Source organism: Hemibagrus wyckioides, linkage group LG14 (assembly GCF_019097595.1).
Source record: "Hemibagrus wyckioides isolate EC202008001 linkage group LG14, SWU_Hwy_1.0, whole genome shotgun sequence".
Lineage (NCBI taxonomy): Eukaryota > Metazoa > Chordata > Actinopteri > Siluriformes > Bagridae > Hemibagrus > Hemibagrus wyckioides.
In genome coordinates this window covers 13,625,089-13,642,050 of record NC_080723.1, presented here as the reverse complement: position 1 = coordinate 13,642,050, position 16,962 = coordinate 13,625,089, and the positions used below count along the sequence as shown (strand labels likewise).

At 36.7% G+C, this 16,962-nt stretch overlaps 1 protein-coding gene across 1 annotated transcript in view; it reads right to left on the bottom strand.

Annotated features, from left to right (window-relative positions):
- Positions 1-16,698, bottom strand: part of ptprjb.1 (protein tyrosine phosphatase receptor type Jb, tandem duplicate 1) — an 89,623-nt gene extending 72,925 nt beyond the window's left edge. The window contains exons 1-8 of the mRNA XM_058408749.1: positions 16,695-16,698; positions 16,278-16,535; positions 15,021-15,278; positions 14,286-14,543; positions 13,522-13,785; positions 13,121-13,381; positions 11,844-12,101; positions 11,102-11,359 (exon numbers count right to left, since the gene is read on the bottom strand). Coding sequence (XP_058264732.1) covers positions 11,102-11,359; positions 11,844-12,101; positions 13,121-13,381; positions 13,522-13,785; positions 14,286-14,543; positions 15,021-15,278; positions 16,278-16,535; positions 16,695-16,698 — 1,819 coding nt within the window. The remainder of the gene's footprint in view (positions 1-11,101; positions 11,360-11,843; positions 12,102-13,120; positions 13,382-13,521; positions 13,786-14,285; positions 14,544-15,020; positions 15,279-16,277; positions 16,536-16,694) is intronic.
- Positions 16,699-16,962: the final 264 nt, after the last annotated feature.

Here is a 16,962-nt window from a genome sequence, read left to right as displayed (position 1 = left end):
ACAAAACTGTCTTTGATCAATATTGTATGAATGCTATTTAAAGCATAATGCCCGATATCTCCCTCTGATTATTATACTGCAAATAAACTATTTACCATCAGACTTTGACAGGCTCCAGCTGTTTAAACAACAAATAAACATGCAAAAAATCTCTGTCTCCAAAATATTTCTATTTAAAGAATGATGAAATGCACTAAACATCAGTTCAAAGTATTCAGCCTTCTTAGAGGCCTTCGCTGGGGTGCTGGAAGGAGCCACCACAAGTGACTTCATAGTTTTACTGGGGACATTTAACACTCACATGGCTAATGGCATTGAAACCTGGAGGTAATTGAATGGACTGTCTTATCTGAACCAGAGTGGTGTTCTGTTATTGGATTACTCTGCTAATCACAGTTTATCCATAACAAAAACAATAAGAACATAAGTGTGTCCTTAAGTATATAGTACTTGATATCAAAGCACCCTACTCTGCAATTCAGCTGCATGGTTGTATCAACAGACTTGTGACCATATGTTCTGGACACTCAGGAGAAGACAGCGGCTGAGCTGTTAATTGAGCACCACCAGGTAATAGTTGGATCAGATGGCATGGGGAGGTGCTGGACAAACCTGGCACACCAAGTGTGTAGTGAGGGTTTGCTGGGAGCATTTAGCAGATGCCAAAAGATCTGGAAGAAGGCTAATGTGGCTCAATGGAGCGTTGGTTGTAAGATTGTCTTTGCCTGCTATGGTGGCAATCCCCAAACTTATTGGTGGACACCGGGGATAAAGGGAGCCCTCAAGCTTGGTAGCTGACAGATACTGGCAGGCCAAACGGGGCACAGCATTTGCAGTTGCAGAAGCACCTCCAAAACTGAGGCCATGGTTCTCATTCAGATCAGTGGATATGAGCGGAAGCCCAGGAATCTCTCAGGTTTATAAGAACCAGCCATTCAGTAATGGAGCTTGCTTTAAATACATCCAAAATCATCCCCCACTTCCTAGTGACAAATCCCAGGAAATGTCCTTAGTACAGAACTTACTTGTGAATGCTGAGATATGAGCTGATGCTCCTGCAGTCTGTCCATCTGCAGCAACTGCAGTAACAGTGAATGTGTAGTTCACTCCAGCAGTCAGACCAGTGATGGTGTAATATGTATTTAAGGTATTATTGCTGGTAGATGTACTGCCAATAGTCCATTCTATTTTAAATGAGCAGTTCCCAGACATGTCATTCCAAGTTAGAGACACAGATGATGTGGTTTTGTTAGAGACAGCAAGATTGCCGACATCATCGGGATCTGTCAATCATACACATGCATTCTTTTACAAAAAATCAAAAAAGTTGCTTTCAGTCCAAAATATTGTTAGTATTTTGCACCCAAATGTCAAAAACTGTACAAAACTGAGCAAGAGAAACAGTTCTTAAATGCTATTTAAAAAATATTTATAGCTGATTATTTTTGGCAGGCATAATGAGGTCTCACAACTCATAGGACGTTGTGAGACTGAGCATTTATCATTACACATAAAATAAGGAAATTTAGAGTAGTAATTTATAAATAGTTAGCAAGTTGGTGAGGTGGGGTCATACAGATATTCTATTAGTTTTATACTTATATATTTAAAAACTGGTTTACACCCAAACCAAATACTAATAAGCTGGTGCTATGTAGCAAATTTGACTTCCATCAACAAGAAAATTCAGTTACCTGCCTGCAGTTACTTACTTGTGAATTTTGAGATTTGAGCTGGTGCTCCTGTAGTTTGGTTATCTGCAGCTACTGCAGTAACAGTGAATGTGTATTTCACTCCAGCAGTCAGACCAGTGACAGTGTAAGACATGTTTGAAGTGTTATTGCTGTTATTCACACTGCCATCAGTCCAGTTTACTGTAAAGAAGGAGCTGCTCCCATTTGGCTTATTCCAGGTTAGAGACACAGATGATGAAGTTTTGTTAGTGACAGTGAGACTGCTGACAGAATTTGGCTCTGTAAATCATAGACACACACACACACACACACAAATGTGATAATTAGTCACAATATTAGAGCTTGGGTCTGGATGCACCCAACGTGTGCTTTCCCTTAAAAACAAAATGTTAAACTGAAACAGTACAGAGACACAGATGTCCGAGTTTTACTAGAAACATTGAGATTGGTGACAGAATTTGGCTCTGTAAATCATAGACACACACACACACAAATGTGTTATTTATTCATATCTAAATAAAACATATTAAAACATTGTTTAAATCCAGTTGTTTAAAATTCTGAATAAATAAAGCTCTAGTTGATAACTACAAAAACCTTACTCACGTCTACATATACTGAAACACAGACAGATATAATACCACAGAGAGAAACTGTATTTTAAGCAGGTTCAGATGTTTAGTCGAAATGTATTTAAAATTCAATCCAATCAGTCTAATGTGTATGGCTGTCTTTATTTAATAGCAGTTCAGGACTTACTTGTGAATGCTGAGATTTGAGTTGGTGCTTCTGTAGTTTGGTTATCTACAGCTACTGCAGTAACAGTGAATGTGTATTTCACTCCAGCAGTCAGACCAGTGACATTGTAAGACGTGTCTGAAGTGTTACTGCTGTTATTCACACTGCCATCAGTCCAGTTTACTGTAAAGAAGGAGCTGTTCCCATTTTGCTTATTCCAGGTTAGAGACACAGATGATGGAGTTTTATTAGAAACCTTCAGACTGGTGACAGAATTTGGCTCTGTAAATCATAGACAAACATACACACACATACACACGTTTTATTTATTCACATCTAAACATCTTAAAACATTGTTTTTAGTAATGCATTTAAATCCAGGTGTTTAAAATTCTGAATTATTAAAGCTCTTTTTGATAACTACTCAAACATTACTACATATACAGAGACACAGACATATAATTACACAGAAGAACTGTTTTACTCATTTTGAACAGTATTGTATTTTAAGCAGGTTTAGATGTTTAGTCAAAATTAATCTAAAATTCAATCCAATCAGTCTAATGTGTGTGGCTGTCTTTATTTAAAAGCAGTTCAGGACTTACTTGTGAATGCTGAAGTTTGAGTTGGTGCTCCTGTAGTTTGGTAATCTGCAGCTACTGCAGTAACAGTGAATGTGTAGTTCACTCCAGCAGTCAGACCAGTGACAGTGTAAGATGTGTCTGAAGTGTTACTGCTGTTATTCACACTGCCATCAGTCCAGTTTACTGTAAAGGAGCTGCTCCCATTTGGCTTATTCCAGGTTAGATACACAGATGATGGAGTTATGTTAGAGACAGGGAGACCGGTGACAACATCTGGATCTGTGTATCACACAGAGAGAGAGAGAGAGAGAGAGAGAGAGAGAGAGAGCAAAATGCACAGTATTAAAGTTAGTGATCAAATGGGACTGCAACCAGAGCAGAAGCCATTAAGCCTAATAGTTTGAGGTACAACAGGGTGCAGTTCCCCCTTCAGAAAGCAGGCTAGACACACATGAAACACTCCTACTGGTTGAACTAACATGTGCTTTAAATGATCAGGTTGAATCTTTAAAAAAATTTGGTAAAGCAAGAGCAAATTGGAGTTTACATAACTAACACGTACTCCAACATCCAGCATGTGCACCATGCCTCTTTTTTGTTTGAAACTGGGCAAATGTGCTGTTTGAAGGCAACAAAACTGTGCATCTACTTAAGAAGAAGCTTTTATGGTGGAGAAACATCTCTGCACAACCAAGGTAGGTTAATACCTGAGAAATTGAATTGTGGACTATTTCAATAAGATGCCCAAAACACCTGTGTGAATGCAGAGCATATTTTGTTAAAGTTTGGTGTCTTGATGATGTTGCATTAGTTATTAAATATGGAATAGTGGTCCCTACCTGACTCATGTGTTACCACTGTCAGGTGTATTGAAATAAGGGTTACTGAGAACAATGCAATACTGGTAAATATTTAAAAACATATATTTTTCAGTCTACAAAACAATATATTGAACTAAGAAAAGAAAACTTTTTGTTTAAAAAAAATATTATATTACAGTAAAACTAAATTACAACTGTATCTAAGCTGGAAACTGTATTGTGTTTTCCTTTTCATGCATTTTCTCCTATTTTAAGAATAGAAGCCAGTATACAGTATTATTAATTTGAATAGTACAGAATTTTGAGCAGATTCAGATGTTTAATCAGTCAAATCTAACCTAAAATTCAATCTAATCCATCTATATATAATGATGTTGTCTATCAGCAATACAGCACTTACTTGTAAATTCTGAGATTTGATTCATGTTTCAATTATTATTCTAAATGCAGAATACCATTATTTTATCTGCAGCATAATTCTTACTTGTGAATGCTGAGATTTGAGCTGGTGCTCCTGTAGTTTGGTTATCTGCAGCTACTGCAGTAACAGTGAATGTGTAGTTCACTCCAGCAGTCAGACCAGTGACAGTGTAAGACGTGTCTGAAGTGTTACTGCTGTTATTCACACTGTCACCAGTCCAGTTTACTGTAAAGGAGCTGCTCCCATTTGGCTTATTCCAGGTTAGAGACACAGATGATGGAGTTTTGTTAGTGACAGTGAGACTGCTGACAGAATTTGGCTCTGTAAATCATAGACACACACACACACAAATGTGATAATTAGTCACAATATTAGAGCTTGGGTCTGGATGCACCCAACGTGTGCTTTCCCTTAAAAACAAAATGTTAAACTGAAACAGTGTTGTCAATGGTCTTATGTCACAAACAAAGACCCAAGGTACAATTTGAATACTACATCTGGGCTGTGATTGTTTAACCAATGTTTTCAGTTAAATGTTTTGAATTGAAAAGGTTTAGATTTTAATGTTTTAATTTTGTCAAGACACCAAGCACTGACATTTAGTTTTGTTTGGAATTATTATCACTGTTTGTCTGTGATTTGTTCTAAAAGCATTTGAATCAAATTTAGACAAGTATTCCAGTGTTGTCTAGATTTAAGTTTAAATTATTCATTAACCTCTCTATAAAGTCACTGCATTTTTTAGATACAAAAGTTAGAACTTGCATATGTGCCTGCAAATGACAGTATACTAAATTGGACGAGAAGTGTTTTATATTACATTTAACATGCTCATTGGTTATGATGTAAAACTTCAAAATTGTTTTTTTTTATTATTGTTGTTTTTTGCATTTGCAGTGCTTTTTCATCTGAAAACATTTACACACTTGTGTATTATGTACTTGTTGCTTGTTAAAAAAGTCTTGTTTATCTGTTGCTCCCAACTGAAATAAACTGGAGAAGTAATAAGTTCTTGTTTGTAAACAGAGTTAAAATAATTTAAAAATGGATAATGTAATGACTAGTAATACCTTATTTTGCAAATTGAAAGATTTTCATCCAGTGAACAGAAAAAAATAAATTGATTCAACAACAGTAATTGTTCTTTCAGTTTCTGTGACAAGAATGTCTTTAACACACACACACATTTTATGAATTCATTTTTGAAAAAAAATATCAAAATGATCATTTCAGAGGGTGACACCAGGTAAAAAGATAAATCAGCAACAAGCACAGTTCATAGGCAGTTACTTCTCTAGTCCTAGGATAGTATGAGGCTCAGGATATGTGTAACGTCTGGGACCCCCGCCCTATGTGGGGCTCGACCCCAGACGCCCGTGGTGTGTGTGCGCACGCCGGCACACGGTGTAATGAGACCCATGCGCAGGATTCAGCGAAGCACTGCTTTTATTACATTTAAGACGCGACATAGGGAAACAAATGTAACACTAGACATGGCGTGGTTAACTAAACTAAACTAAACTAAACCTAGACCTTAGCTTGGACATGGAACCTAGCAAACAAAACCCCAACAGAAACCACGGTACAGATAACAATCATGGACAAGGACACAAACACAAGGATCCCTATTTATAGGGGTAGACATTAGGGCTAATGGGATACAGGTGACAATCAGGATAGGAACAATAGGAAGGGCGTAACAAGAGACACACAAAGAAGCAGGCTTCCAAGGTTCACCTGCCAGCGCCCTCTCTGGGCCTGGCAGGGAACTGTCCAGCTGTTCCTGACAATATGACTTAATATGCCTTAATATATATGTTTGACACACAGTATGATTCCACAACTGCAATTCCACTAAAATTCACCATTCATTGAATGAAGAGGACTTGATATTATATCTGACATTCCATTATGCAGTCAGTCTATTTCATACAAAACTGTCTTTGATCAATATTGTATGAATGCTATTTAAAGCATAATGCCCGATATCTCCCTCTGATTATTATACTGCAAATAAACTATTTACCATCAGACTTTGACAGGCTCCAGCTGTTTAAACAACACATAAACATACAAAAAATCTCTGTCTCCAAAATATTTCTATTTAAAGAATGATGAAATGCACTAAACATCAGTTCAAAGTATTCAGCCTTCTTAGAGGCCTTCGCTGGGGTGCTGGAAGGAGCCACCACAAGTGACTTCATAGTTTTACTGGGGACATTTAACACTCACATGGCTAATGGCATTGAAACCTGGAGGTAATTGAATGGACTGTCTTATCTGAACCAGAGTGGTGTTCTGTTATTGGATTACTCTGCTAATCACAGTTTATCCATAACAAAAACAATAAGAACATAAGTGTGTCCTTAAGTATATAGTACTTGATATCAAAGCACCCTACTCTGCAATTCAGCTACATGGTTGTATCAACAGACTTGTGACCATATGTTCTGGACACTCAGGAGAAGACAGCGGCTGAGCTATTAATTGAGCACCACCAGGTAATAGTTGGATCAGATGGCATGGGGAGGTGCTGGACAAACCTGGCACACCAAGTGTGTAGTGAGGGTTTGCTGGGAGCATTTAGCAGATGCCAAAAGATCTGGAAGAAGGCTAATGTGGCTCAATGGAGCGTTGGTTGTAAGATTGTCTTTGCCTGCTATGGTGGCAATCCCCAAACTTATTGGTGGACACCGGGGGTAAAGGGAGCCCTCAAGCTTGGTAGCTGACAGATACTGGCAGGCCAAACGGAGCACAGCATTTGCAGTTGCAGAAGCACCTCCAAAACTGAGGCCATGGTTCTCATTCAGATCAGTGGATATGAGCGGAAGCCCAGGAATCTCTCAGGTTTATAAGAACCAGCCATTCAGTAATAGAGCTTGCTTTAAATACATCCAAAATCATCCCCCACTTCCTAGTGACAAATCCCAGGAAATGTCCTTAGTACAGAACTTACTTGTGAATGCTGAGATATGAGCTGATGCTCCTGCAGTCTGTCCATCTGCAGCAACTGCAGTAACAGTGAATGTGTAGTTCACTCCAGCAGTCAGACCAGTGATGGTGTAATATGTATTTAAGGTATTATTGCTGGTAGATGTACTGCCAATAGTCCATTCTATTTTAAATGAGCAGTTCCCAGACATGTCATTCCAAGTTAGAGACACAGATGATGTGGTTTTGTTAGAGACAGCAAGATTGCCGACATCATCGGGATCTGTCAATCATACACATGCATTCTTTTACAAAAAATCAAAAAAGTTGCTTTCAGTCCAAAATATTGTTAGTATTTTGCACCCAAATGTCAAAAACTGTACAAAACTGAACAAGAGAAACAGTTCTTAAATGCTATTTAAAAAATATTTATAGCTGATTATTTTTGGCAGGCATAATGAGGTCTCACAACTCATAGGACGTTGTGAGACTGAGCATTTATCATTACACATAAAATAAGGAAATTTAGAGTAGTAATTTATAAATAGTTAGCAAGTTGGTGAGGTGGGGTCATACAGATATTCTATTAGTTTTATACTTATATATTTAAAAACTGGTTTACACCCAAAACAAATACTAATAAGCTGGTGCTATGTAGCAAATTTGACTTCCATCAACAAGAAAATTCAGTTACCTGCCTGCAGTTACTTACTTGTGAATTCTGAGATTTGAGCTGGTGCTCCTGTAGTTTGGTTATCTGCAGCTACTGCAGTAACAGTGAATGTGTATTTCACTCCAGCAGTCAGACCAGTGACAGTGTAAGACATGTTTGAAGTGTTATTGCTGTTATTCACACTGCCATCAGTCCAGTTTACTGTAAAGGAGCTGTTCCCATTTGGCTTATTCCAGGTTAGATACACAGATGATGGAGTTTTGTTAGAGACAGTGAGACTGCTGACAGAATTTGGCTCTGTATATCATAGACACACACACACAAATGTGATAATTAGTCACAATAATAATTGTATTATCTATTAAAAAGTGATTAAATAGGCTTTTTTATTTAACAAGCACCCTCCTGCCTTCTCATGCTCAATACATTGAGCAGCATCAAAAGTGAAAATCTCACCCATGTGGATATTAGACAACCAATTATTTAAAGAATTATAATCTAATGTACTTTCTGTGGGCAAATAAATGTAGGTTTTTTTTTACTGTTTACTGCATACAACTAGAGAATCACTGAAAATCCACCATTCAGATAAGTTTTCCCAATTGCCACATTATCAACTGTACAAATTATAATATTATGCCCATATACTCCTTAAACAGGAAATGGTTGAGATGCAGGATCAGGAGCAGAGTAATATTAATTTCACACAAGCCCATTGCCAATAAAGACTATATATCTATTTATTCTTAATGCAAAAATGTCATCAGTTTAGGACTTACTTGTAAATGCTGAGGTTTGAGTTGGTGCTCCTGTAGTTTGGTTATCTGCAGCTACTGGAGTAACAGTGAATGTGTATTTCACTCCAGCAGTCAGACCAGTGACAGTGTAAGACGTGTTTGAAGTGTTACTGCTGTTATTCACACTGCCATCAGTCCAGTTTACTGTAAAGGAGCTGCTCCCATTTGGCTTATTCCAGGTTAGAGACACAGATGATGAAGTTTTGTTAGAGACAGTGAGACTGGTGACAACATCTGGATCTGTGTATCACACAGAGAGAGAGAGAGAGAGAGAGAGAGAGAGAGAGAGAGAGAGAGCAAAATGCACAGTATTAAAGTTAGTGATCAAATGGGACTGCAACCAGAGCAGAAGCCATTAAGCCTATTAGTTTGAGGTACAACAGGGTGCAGTTCCCCCTTCAGAAAGCAGGCTAGACACACATGGAACACTCCTACTGGTTGAACTAACATGTGCTTTAAATGATCAGGTTGAATCTTTAAAAAAGTTTGGTAAAGCAAGAGCAAATTGGAGTTTACATAACTAACACGTACTCCAACATCCAGCATGTGCACCATGCCTCTTTTTTGTTTGAAACTGGGCAAATGTGCTGTTTGAAGGCAACAAAACTGTGCATCTACTTAAGAAGAAGCTTTTATGGTGGAGAAACATCTCTGCACAACCAAGGTAGGTTAATACCTGAGAAATTGAATTGTGGACTATTTCAATAAGATGCCCAAAACACCTGTGTGAATGCAGAGCATATTTTGTTAAAGTTTGGTGGCTTGATGATGTTGCATTAGTTATTAAATATGGAATAGTGGTCCCTACCTGACTCATGTGTTACCACTGTCAGGTGTATTGAAATAAGGGTTACTGAGAACAATGCAATACTGGTAAATATTTAAAAACATATATTTTTCAGTCTACAAAACAATATATTGAAGTAAAAAAGAAAGCTTTTTGTTTGAGAAATACTGTATTACAGAAAAAACTAAATTACAACTATATCTAAGCTGGAAACTGTATTGTGTTTTTCTTTTCATACATTTTCTCCTATTTTAAAAATAGAAGCCAAATATACAGTGTTATTAATTTGAATAGTACAGAATTTTGAACAGATGTTTAGTCAGTCAAATCTAACCTAAAAGTCAATCTAATCCATCTAATGAATAATGTTGTCTATCAGCAATACCGCACTTACTTGTAAATTCTGAGATTTGATTCATGTTTCAATTATTATTCCAGTTGCATAATACCATTATTTTATCTGCAGTATAATTCTTACTTGTGAATGCTGAGATTTGAGTTGGTGCTCCTGTAGTTTGGTTATCTGTAGCTACTGCAGTAACAGTGAATGTGTAGTTCACTCCAGCAGTCAGACCAGTGACAGTGTAAGACGTGTCTGAAGTGTTACTGCAGTTATTCACACTGCCATCAGTCCAGTTTACTGTAAAGAAGGAGCTGTTCCCATTTGGCTCATTCCAGGTTAGATACACAGATGATGGAGTTTTACTAGAGACATTGAGTTTGGTGACAGAATTTGGCTCTGTAAATCAAAGACACACACACACACACAAGTGTATTTTTCACATCTAAGTAAAACATTTTAAAACATTGTTTTGTAAGAAATGCATTTAAATTCAGGTGTTTAAAATTCTGAAGTACATGATTATGTGAAATACAGGGTTTACTTGTGAAAGCTGAGATCTGAGTTGATTCTCCTGCAGTGTTTCCATCTGCAGCAACTGCAGTGACAGTGAATGTGTAGCTCACTCCAGCAGTCAGACCAGTGACAGTGTAAGATGGATTGCTTGAATTGTCACTGCTCATATTCCCACTGCCATAATTCCAACATATTCTAAAGAAGAACCTGCTCCCAATTGGCTCATTCCAGGTTAAAGACACAGATGATGGGTTTTTGCTTGAGACATTGAGACTGGTGACAACATTCGGGTCTGTCAATCATAGACACACACACACACACACACACACACACAGCTTGATATGCCAACAAGATCAAAACAAATATTTTGTAATTAACGACAGATTTCAAGAGAATGGGCATAATGATTGCATAAAGTAGGTATTAAACAATAATTCATATTGGTGAAACTATTATCTTCTTCTTCTACAAAATTATTTTCAGAAAACTATTTTCCAAATTATAGTAAATACTAAATAATAAACAATGGCTATACAACAAATGCAAATGGATAAAAATACCTTTAAGCACAATCAGTGTAAGTTTAAAAGGTTTCACACATTTAGACCAGAATTGTTTTAATGCTCAGTGAGGAGGATGATGAAGGAGGAAAAAGATCTTATAACAAACCACCTTTATAACTGCTATCTTCATTTGGAATGATTGCACATACAGTGATTGTATTAAAAAATACTATCTGTAATTATTCACCTCTATTATTAAAATTATTTTATAACTTAATATAAAGTATAGGACTTACTTGTGAATGCTGAGGTTTGAGCTGGTGCTCCTGTAGTTTGGTTATCTGCAGCTACTGCAGTAACAGTGAATGTGTATTTCACTCCAGCAGTCAGACCAGTGACAGTGTAAGACGTGTCTGAAGTGTTACTGCTGTTATTCACACTGCCATCAGTCCAGTTTACTGTAAAGGAGCTGCTCCCATTTGGCTTATTCCAGGTTAGATACACAGATGATGGAGTTTTGTTAGAGACAGTGAGACTGCTGACAGAATTTGGCTCTGTATATCATAGACACACACACACACAAATGTGATAATTAGTCACAATAATAATTGTATTATCTATTAAAAAGTGATTAAATAGGCTTTTTTATTTAACAAGCACCCTCCTGCCCTCTCATGCTCAATACTTTGAGCAGCATCAAAAGTGAAAATCTCACCCATGTGGATATTAGACAACCAATTATTTAAAGAATTATAATCTAATGTACTTTCTGTGGGCAAATAAATGTAGGTTTTTTTTTACTGTTTACTGCATACAACTAGAGAATCACTGAAAATCCACCATTCAGATAAGTTTTCCCAATTGCCACATTATCAACTGTACAAATTATAATATTATGCCCATATACTCCTTAAACAGGAAATGGTTGAGATGCAGGATCAGGAGCAGAGTAATATTAATTTCACACAAGCCCATTGCCAATAAAGACTATATATCTATTTATTCTTAATGCAAAAATGTCATCAGTTTAGGACTTACTTGTAAATGCTGAGGTTTGAGTTGGTGCTCCTGTAGTTTGGTAATCTGCAGCTACTGCAGTAACAGTGAATGTGTATTTCACTCCAGCAGTCAGACCAGTGACAGTGTAAGACGTGTTTGAAGTGTTACTGCAGTTATTCACACTGTCACCAGTCCAGTTTACTGTAAAGGAGCTGCTCCCATTTGGCTTATTCCAGGTTAGAGACACAGATGATGAAGTTTTGTTAGAGACAGTGAGACCGGTGACAACATCTGGATCTGTGTATCACACAGAGAGAGAGAGAGAGAGAGAGAGAGAGAGAGAGAGAGCAAAATGCACAGTATTAAAGTTAGTGATCAAATGGGACTGCAACCAGAGCAGAAGCCATTAAGCCTAATAGTTTGAGGTACAACAGGGTGCAGTTCCCCCTTCAGAAAGCAGGCTAGACACACATGAAACACTCCTACTGGTTGAACTAACATGTGCTTTAAATGATCAGGTTGAATCTTTAAAAAAGTTTGGTAAAGCAAGAGCAAATTGGAGTTTACATAACTAACACGTACTCCAACATCCAGCATGTGCACCATGCCTCTTTTTTGTTTGAAACTGGGCAAATGTGCTGTTTGAAGGCAACAAAACTGTGCATCTACTTAAGAAGAAGCTTTTATGGTGGAGAAACATCTCTGCACAACCAAGGTAGGTTAATACCTGAGAAATTGAATTGTGGACTATTTCAATAAGATGCCCAAAACACCTGTGTGAATGCAGAGCATATTTTGTTAAAGTTTGGTGGCTTGATGATGTTGCATTAGTTATTAAATATGGAATAGTGGTCCCTACCTGACTCATGTGTTACCACTGTCAGGTGTATTGAAATAAGGGTTACTGAGAACAATGCAATACTGGTAAATATTTAAAAACATATATTTTTCAGTCTACAAAACAATATATTGAAGTAAAAAAGAAAGCTTTTTGTTTGAGAAATACTGTATTACAGAAAAAACTAAATTACAACTATAACTAAGTTGGAAACTGTATTGTGTTTTTCTTTTCATACATTTTCTCCTATTTTAAAAATACAAGCCAAATATACAGTGTTATTAATTTGAATAGTACAGAATTTTGAGCAGATGTTTAGTCAGTCAAATCTAACCTAAAAGTCAATCTAATCCATCTAATGAATAATGTTGTCTATCAGCAATACCGCACTTACTTGTAAATTCTGAGATTTGATTCATGTTTCAATTATTATTCCAGTTGCATAATACCATTATTTTATCTGCAGTATAATTCTTACTTGTGAATTCTGAGATTTGAGTTGGTGCTCCTGTAGTTTGGTTATCTGTAGCTACTGCAGTAACAGTGAATGTGTAGTTCACTCCAGCAGTCAGACCAGTGACAGTGTAAGATGTGTCTGAAGTGTTACTGCAGTTATTCACACTGCCATCAGTCCAGTTTACTGTAAAGAAGGAGCTGTTCCCATTTGGCTCATTCCAGGTTAGATACACAGATGATGCAGTTTTACTAGAGACACTGAGTTTGTTGACAGAATTTGGCTCTGTAAATCAAAGACACACACACACACACAAGTGTATTTTTCACATCTAAGTAAAACATTTTAAAACATTGTTTTGTAAGAAATGCATTTAAATTCAGGTGTTTAAAATTCTGAAGTACACGATGAAATACAGGGTTTACTTGTGAAAGCTGAGATCTGAGTTGATTCTCCTGCAGTGTTTCCATCTGCAGCAACTGCAGTGACAGTGAATGTGTAGCTCACTCCAGCAGTCAGACCAGTGACAGTGTAAGATGGATTGCTTGAATTGTCACTGCTCATATTCCCACTGCCATAATTCCAACATATTCTAAAGAAGGACCTGTTCCCATTTGGCTCATTCCAGGTTAAAGACACAGATGATGGGTTTTTGCTTGAGACATTGAGACTGGTGACAACATTCGGGTCTGTCAATCATAGACACACACACACACACACACACACTTGATATGCCAACAAGATCAAAACAAATATTTTGTAATTAACGACAGATTTCAAGAGAATGGGCATAATGATTGCATAAAGTAGGTATTAAACAATAATTCATATTGGTGAAACTATTATCTTCTTCTTCTACAAAATTATTCTCAGAAAACTATTTTCCAAATTATAGTAAATACTAAATAATAAACAATGGCTATACAACAAATGCAAATGGATAAAAATACCTTTAAGCACAATCAGTGTAAGTTTAAAAGGTTTCACACATTTAGACCAGAATTGTTTTAATGCTCAGTGAGGAGGATGATGAAGGAGGAAAAAGATCTTATAACAAACCACCTTTATAACTGCTATCTTCATTTGGAATGATTGCACATACAGTGATTGTGTTAAAAAATACTATCTGTAATTATTCACCTCTATTATTAAAATTATTTTATAACTTAATATAAAGTACAGGAATTACTTGTGAATGCTGAGGTTTGAGCTGGTGCTCCTGTAGTTTGGTTATCTGCAGCTACTGCAGTAACAGTGAATGTGTATTTCACTCCAGCAGTCAGACCAGTGACAGTGTAAGACGTGTCTGAAGTGTTATTGCTATTATTCACACTGCCATCAGTCCAGTTTACTGTAAAGGAGCTGTTCCCATTTGGCTTATTCCAGGTTAGATACACAGATGATGGAGTTTTGTTAGAGACAGTGAGACTGCTGACAGAATTTGGCTCTGTATATCATAGACACACACACACAAATGTGATAATTAGTCACAATAATTATTGTATTATCTATTAAAAAGTGATTAAATAGGCTTTTTTATTTAACAAGCACCCTCCTGCCTTCTCATGCTCAATACATTGAGCAGCATCAAAAGTGAAAATCTCACCCATGTGGATATTAGACAACTAATTATTTAAAGAATTATAATCTAATGTACTTTCTGTGGGCAAATAAATGTAGGTTTTTTTTTACTGTTTACTGCATACAACTAGAGAATCACTGAAAATCCACCATTCAGATAAGTTTTCCCAATTGCCACATTATCAAGTGCACAAATTATAATGCCCATGTACTCCTTAAACAGGAAATGGTTGAGATGCAGGATCAGGAGCAGAGTAATATTAATTTCACACAAGCCCATTGCCAATAATGACTATATATCTATTTATTCTTAATGCAAAAATGTCATCAGTTTAGGACTTACTTGTGAATGCTGAGGTTTGAGCTGGTGCTCCTGTAGTTTGGTTATCTGCAGCTACTGCAGTAACAGTGAATGTGTATTTCACTCCAGCAGTCAGACCAGTGACAGTGTAAGACGTGTTTGAAGTGTTACTGCTGTTATTCACACTGTCACCAGTCCAGTTTACTGTAAAGGAGCTGCTCCCATTTGGCTTATTCCAGGTTAGAGACACAGATGATGAAGTTTTGTTAGAGACAGTGAGACCGGTGACAACATCTGGATCTGTGTATCACACAGAGAGAGAGAGAGAGAGCAAAATGCACAGTATTAAAGTTAGTGATCAAATGGGACTGCAACCAGAGCAGAAGCCATTAAGCCTAATAGTTTGAGGTACAACAGGGTGCAGTTCCCCCTTCAGAAAGCAGGCTAGACACACATGGAACACTCCTACTGGTTGAACTAACATGTGCTTTAAATGATCAGCTTGAATCTTTAAAAAAGTTTGGTAAAGCAAGAGCAAATTGGAGTTTACATAACTAACACATACTCCAACATCCAGCATGTGCACCATGCCTCTTTTTTGTTTGAAACTGGGCAAATGTGCTGTTTGAAGGCAACAAAACTGTGCATCTACTTAAAAAGAAGCTTTTATGGTGGAGAAACATCTCTGCACAACCAAGGTAGGTTAATACCTGAGAAATTGAATTGTGGACTATTTCAATAAGATGCCCAAAACACCTGTGTGAATGCAGAGCATATTTTGTTAAAGTTTGGTGGCTTGATGATGTTGCATTAGTTATTAAATATGGAATAGTGGTCCCTACCTGACTCATGTGTTACCACTGTCAGGTGTATTGAAATAAGGGTTACTGAGAACAATGCAATACTGGTAAATATTTAAAAACATATATTTTTCAGTCTACAAAACAATATATTGAACTAAAAAAGAAAGCTTTTTGTTTGAGAAATACTGTATTACAGAAAAAACTAAATTATAACTATAACTAAGTTGGAAACTGTATTGTGTTTTTCTTTTCATACATTTTCTCCTATTTTAAAAATAGAAGCCAAATATACAGTGTTATTAACTTGAATAGTACAGAATTTTGAACAGATGTTTAGTCAGTCAAATCTAACCTAAAAGTCAATCTAATCCATCTAATGAATAATGTTGTCTATCAGCAATACCGCACTTACTTGTAAATTCTGAGATTTGATTCATGTTTCACTTATTATTCCAGTTGCATAATACCATTATTTTATCTGCAGTATAATTCTTACTTGTGAATGCTGAGATTTGAGCTGGTGCTCCTGTAGTTTGGTTATCTGCAGCTACTGCAGTAACAGTGAATGTGTATTTCACTCCAGCAGTCAGACCAGTGACAGTGTAAGACGTGTCTGAAGTGTTATTGCTGTTATTCACACTGCCATCAGTCCAGTTTACTGTAAAGGAGCTGTTCCCATTTGGCTTATTCCAGGTTAGATACACAGATGATGGAGTTTTGTTAGAGACAGTGAGACTGCTGACAGAATTTGGCTCTGTATATCATAGACACACACACACAAATGTGATAATTAGTCACAATAATAATTGTATTATCTATTAAAAAGTGATTAAATAGGCTTTTTTATTTAACAAGCACCCTCCTGCCTTCTCATGCTCAATACATTGAGCAGCATCAAAAGTGAAAATCTCACCCATGTGGATATTAGACAACTAATTATTTAAAGAATTATAATCTAATGTACTTTCTGTGGGCAAATAAATGTAGGTTTTTTTTACTGTTTACTGCATACAACTAGAGAATCACTGAAAATCCACCATTCAGATAAGTTTTCCCAATTGCCACATTATCAAGTGCACAAATTATAATATTATGCCCATATACTCCTTAAACAGGAAATGGTTGAGATGCAGGATCAGGAGCACACACACACACACACACATACAAATGTTTTATTTATT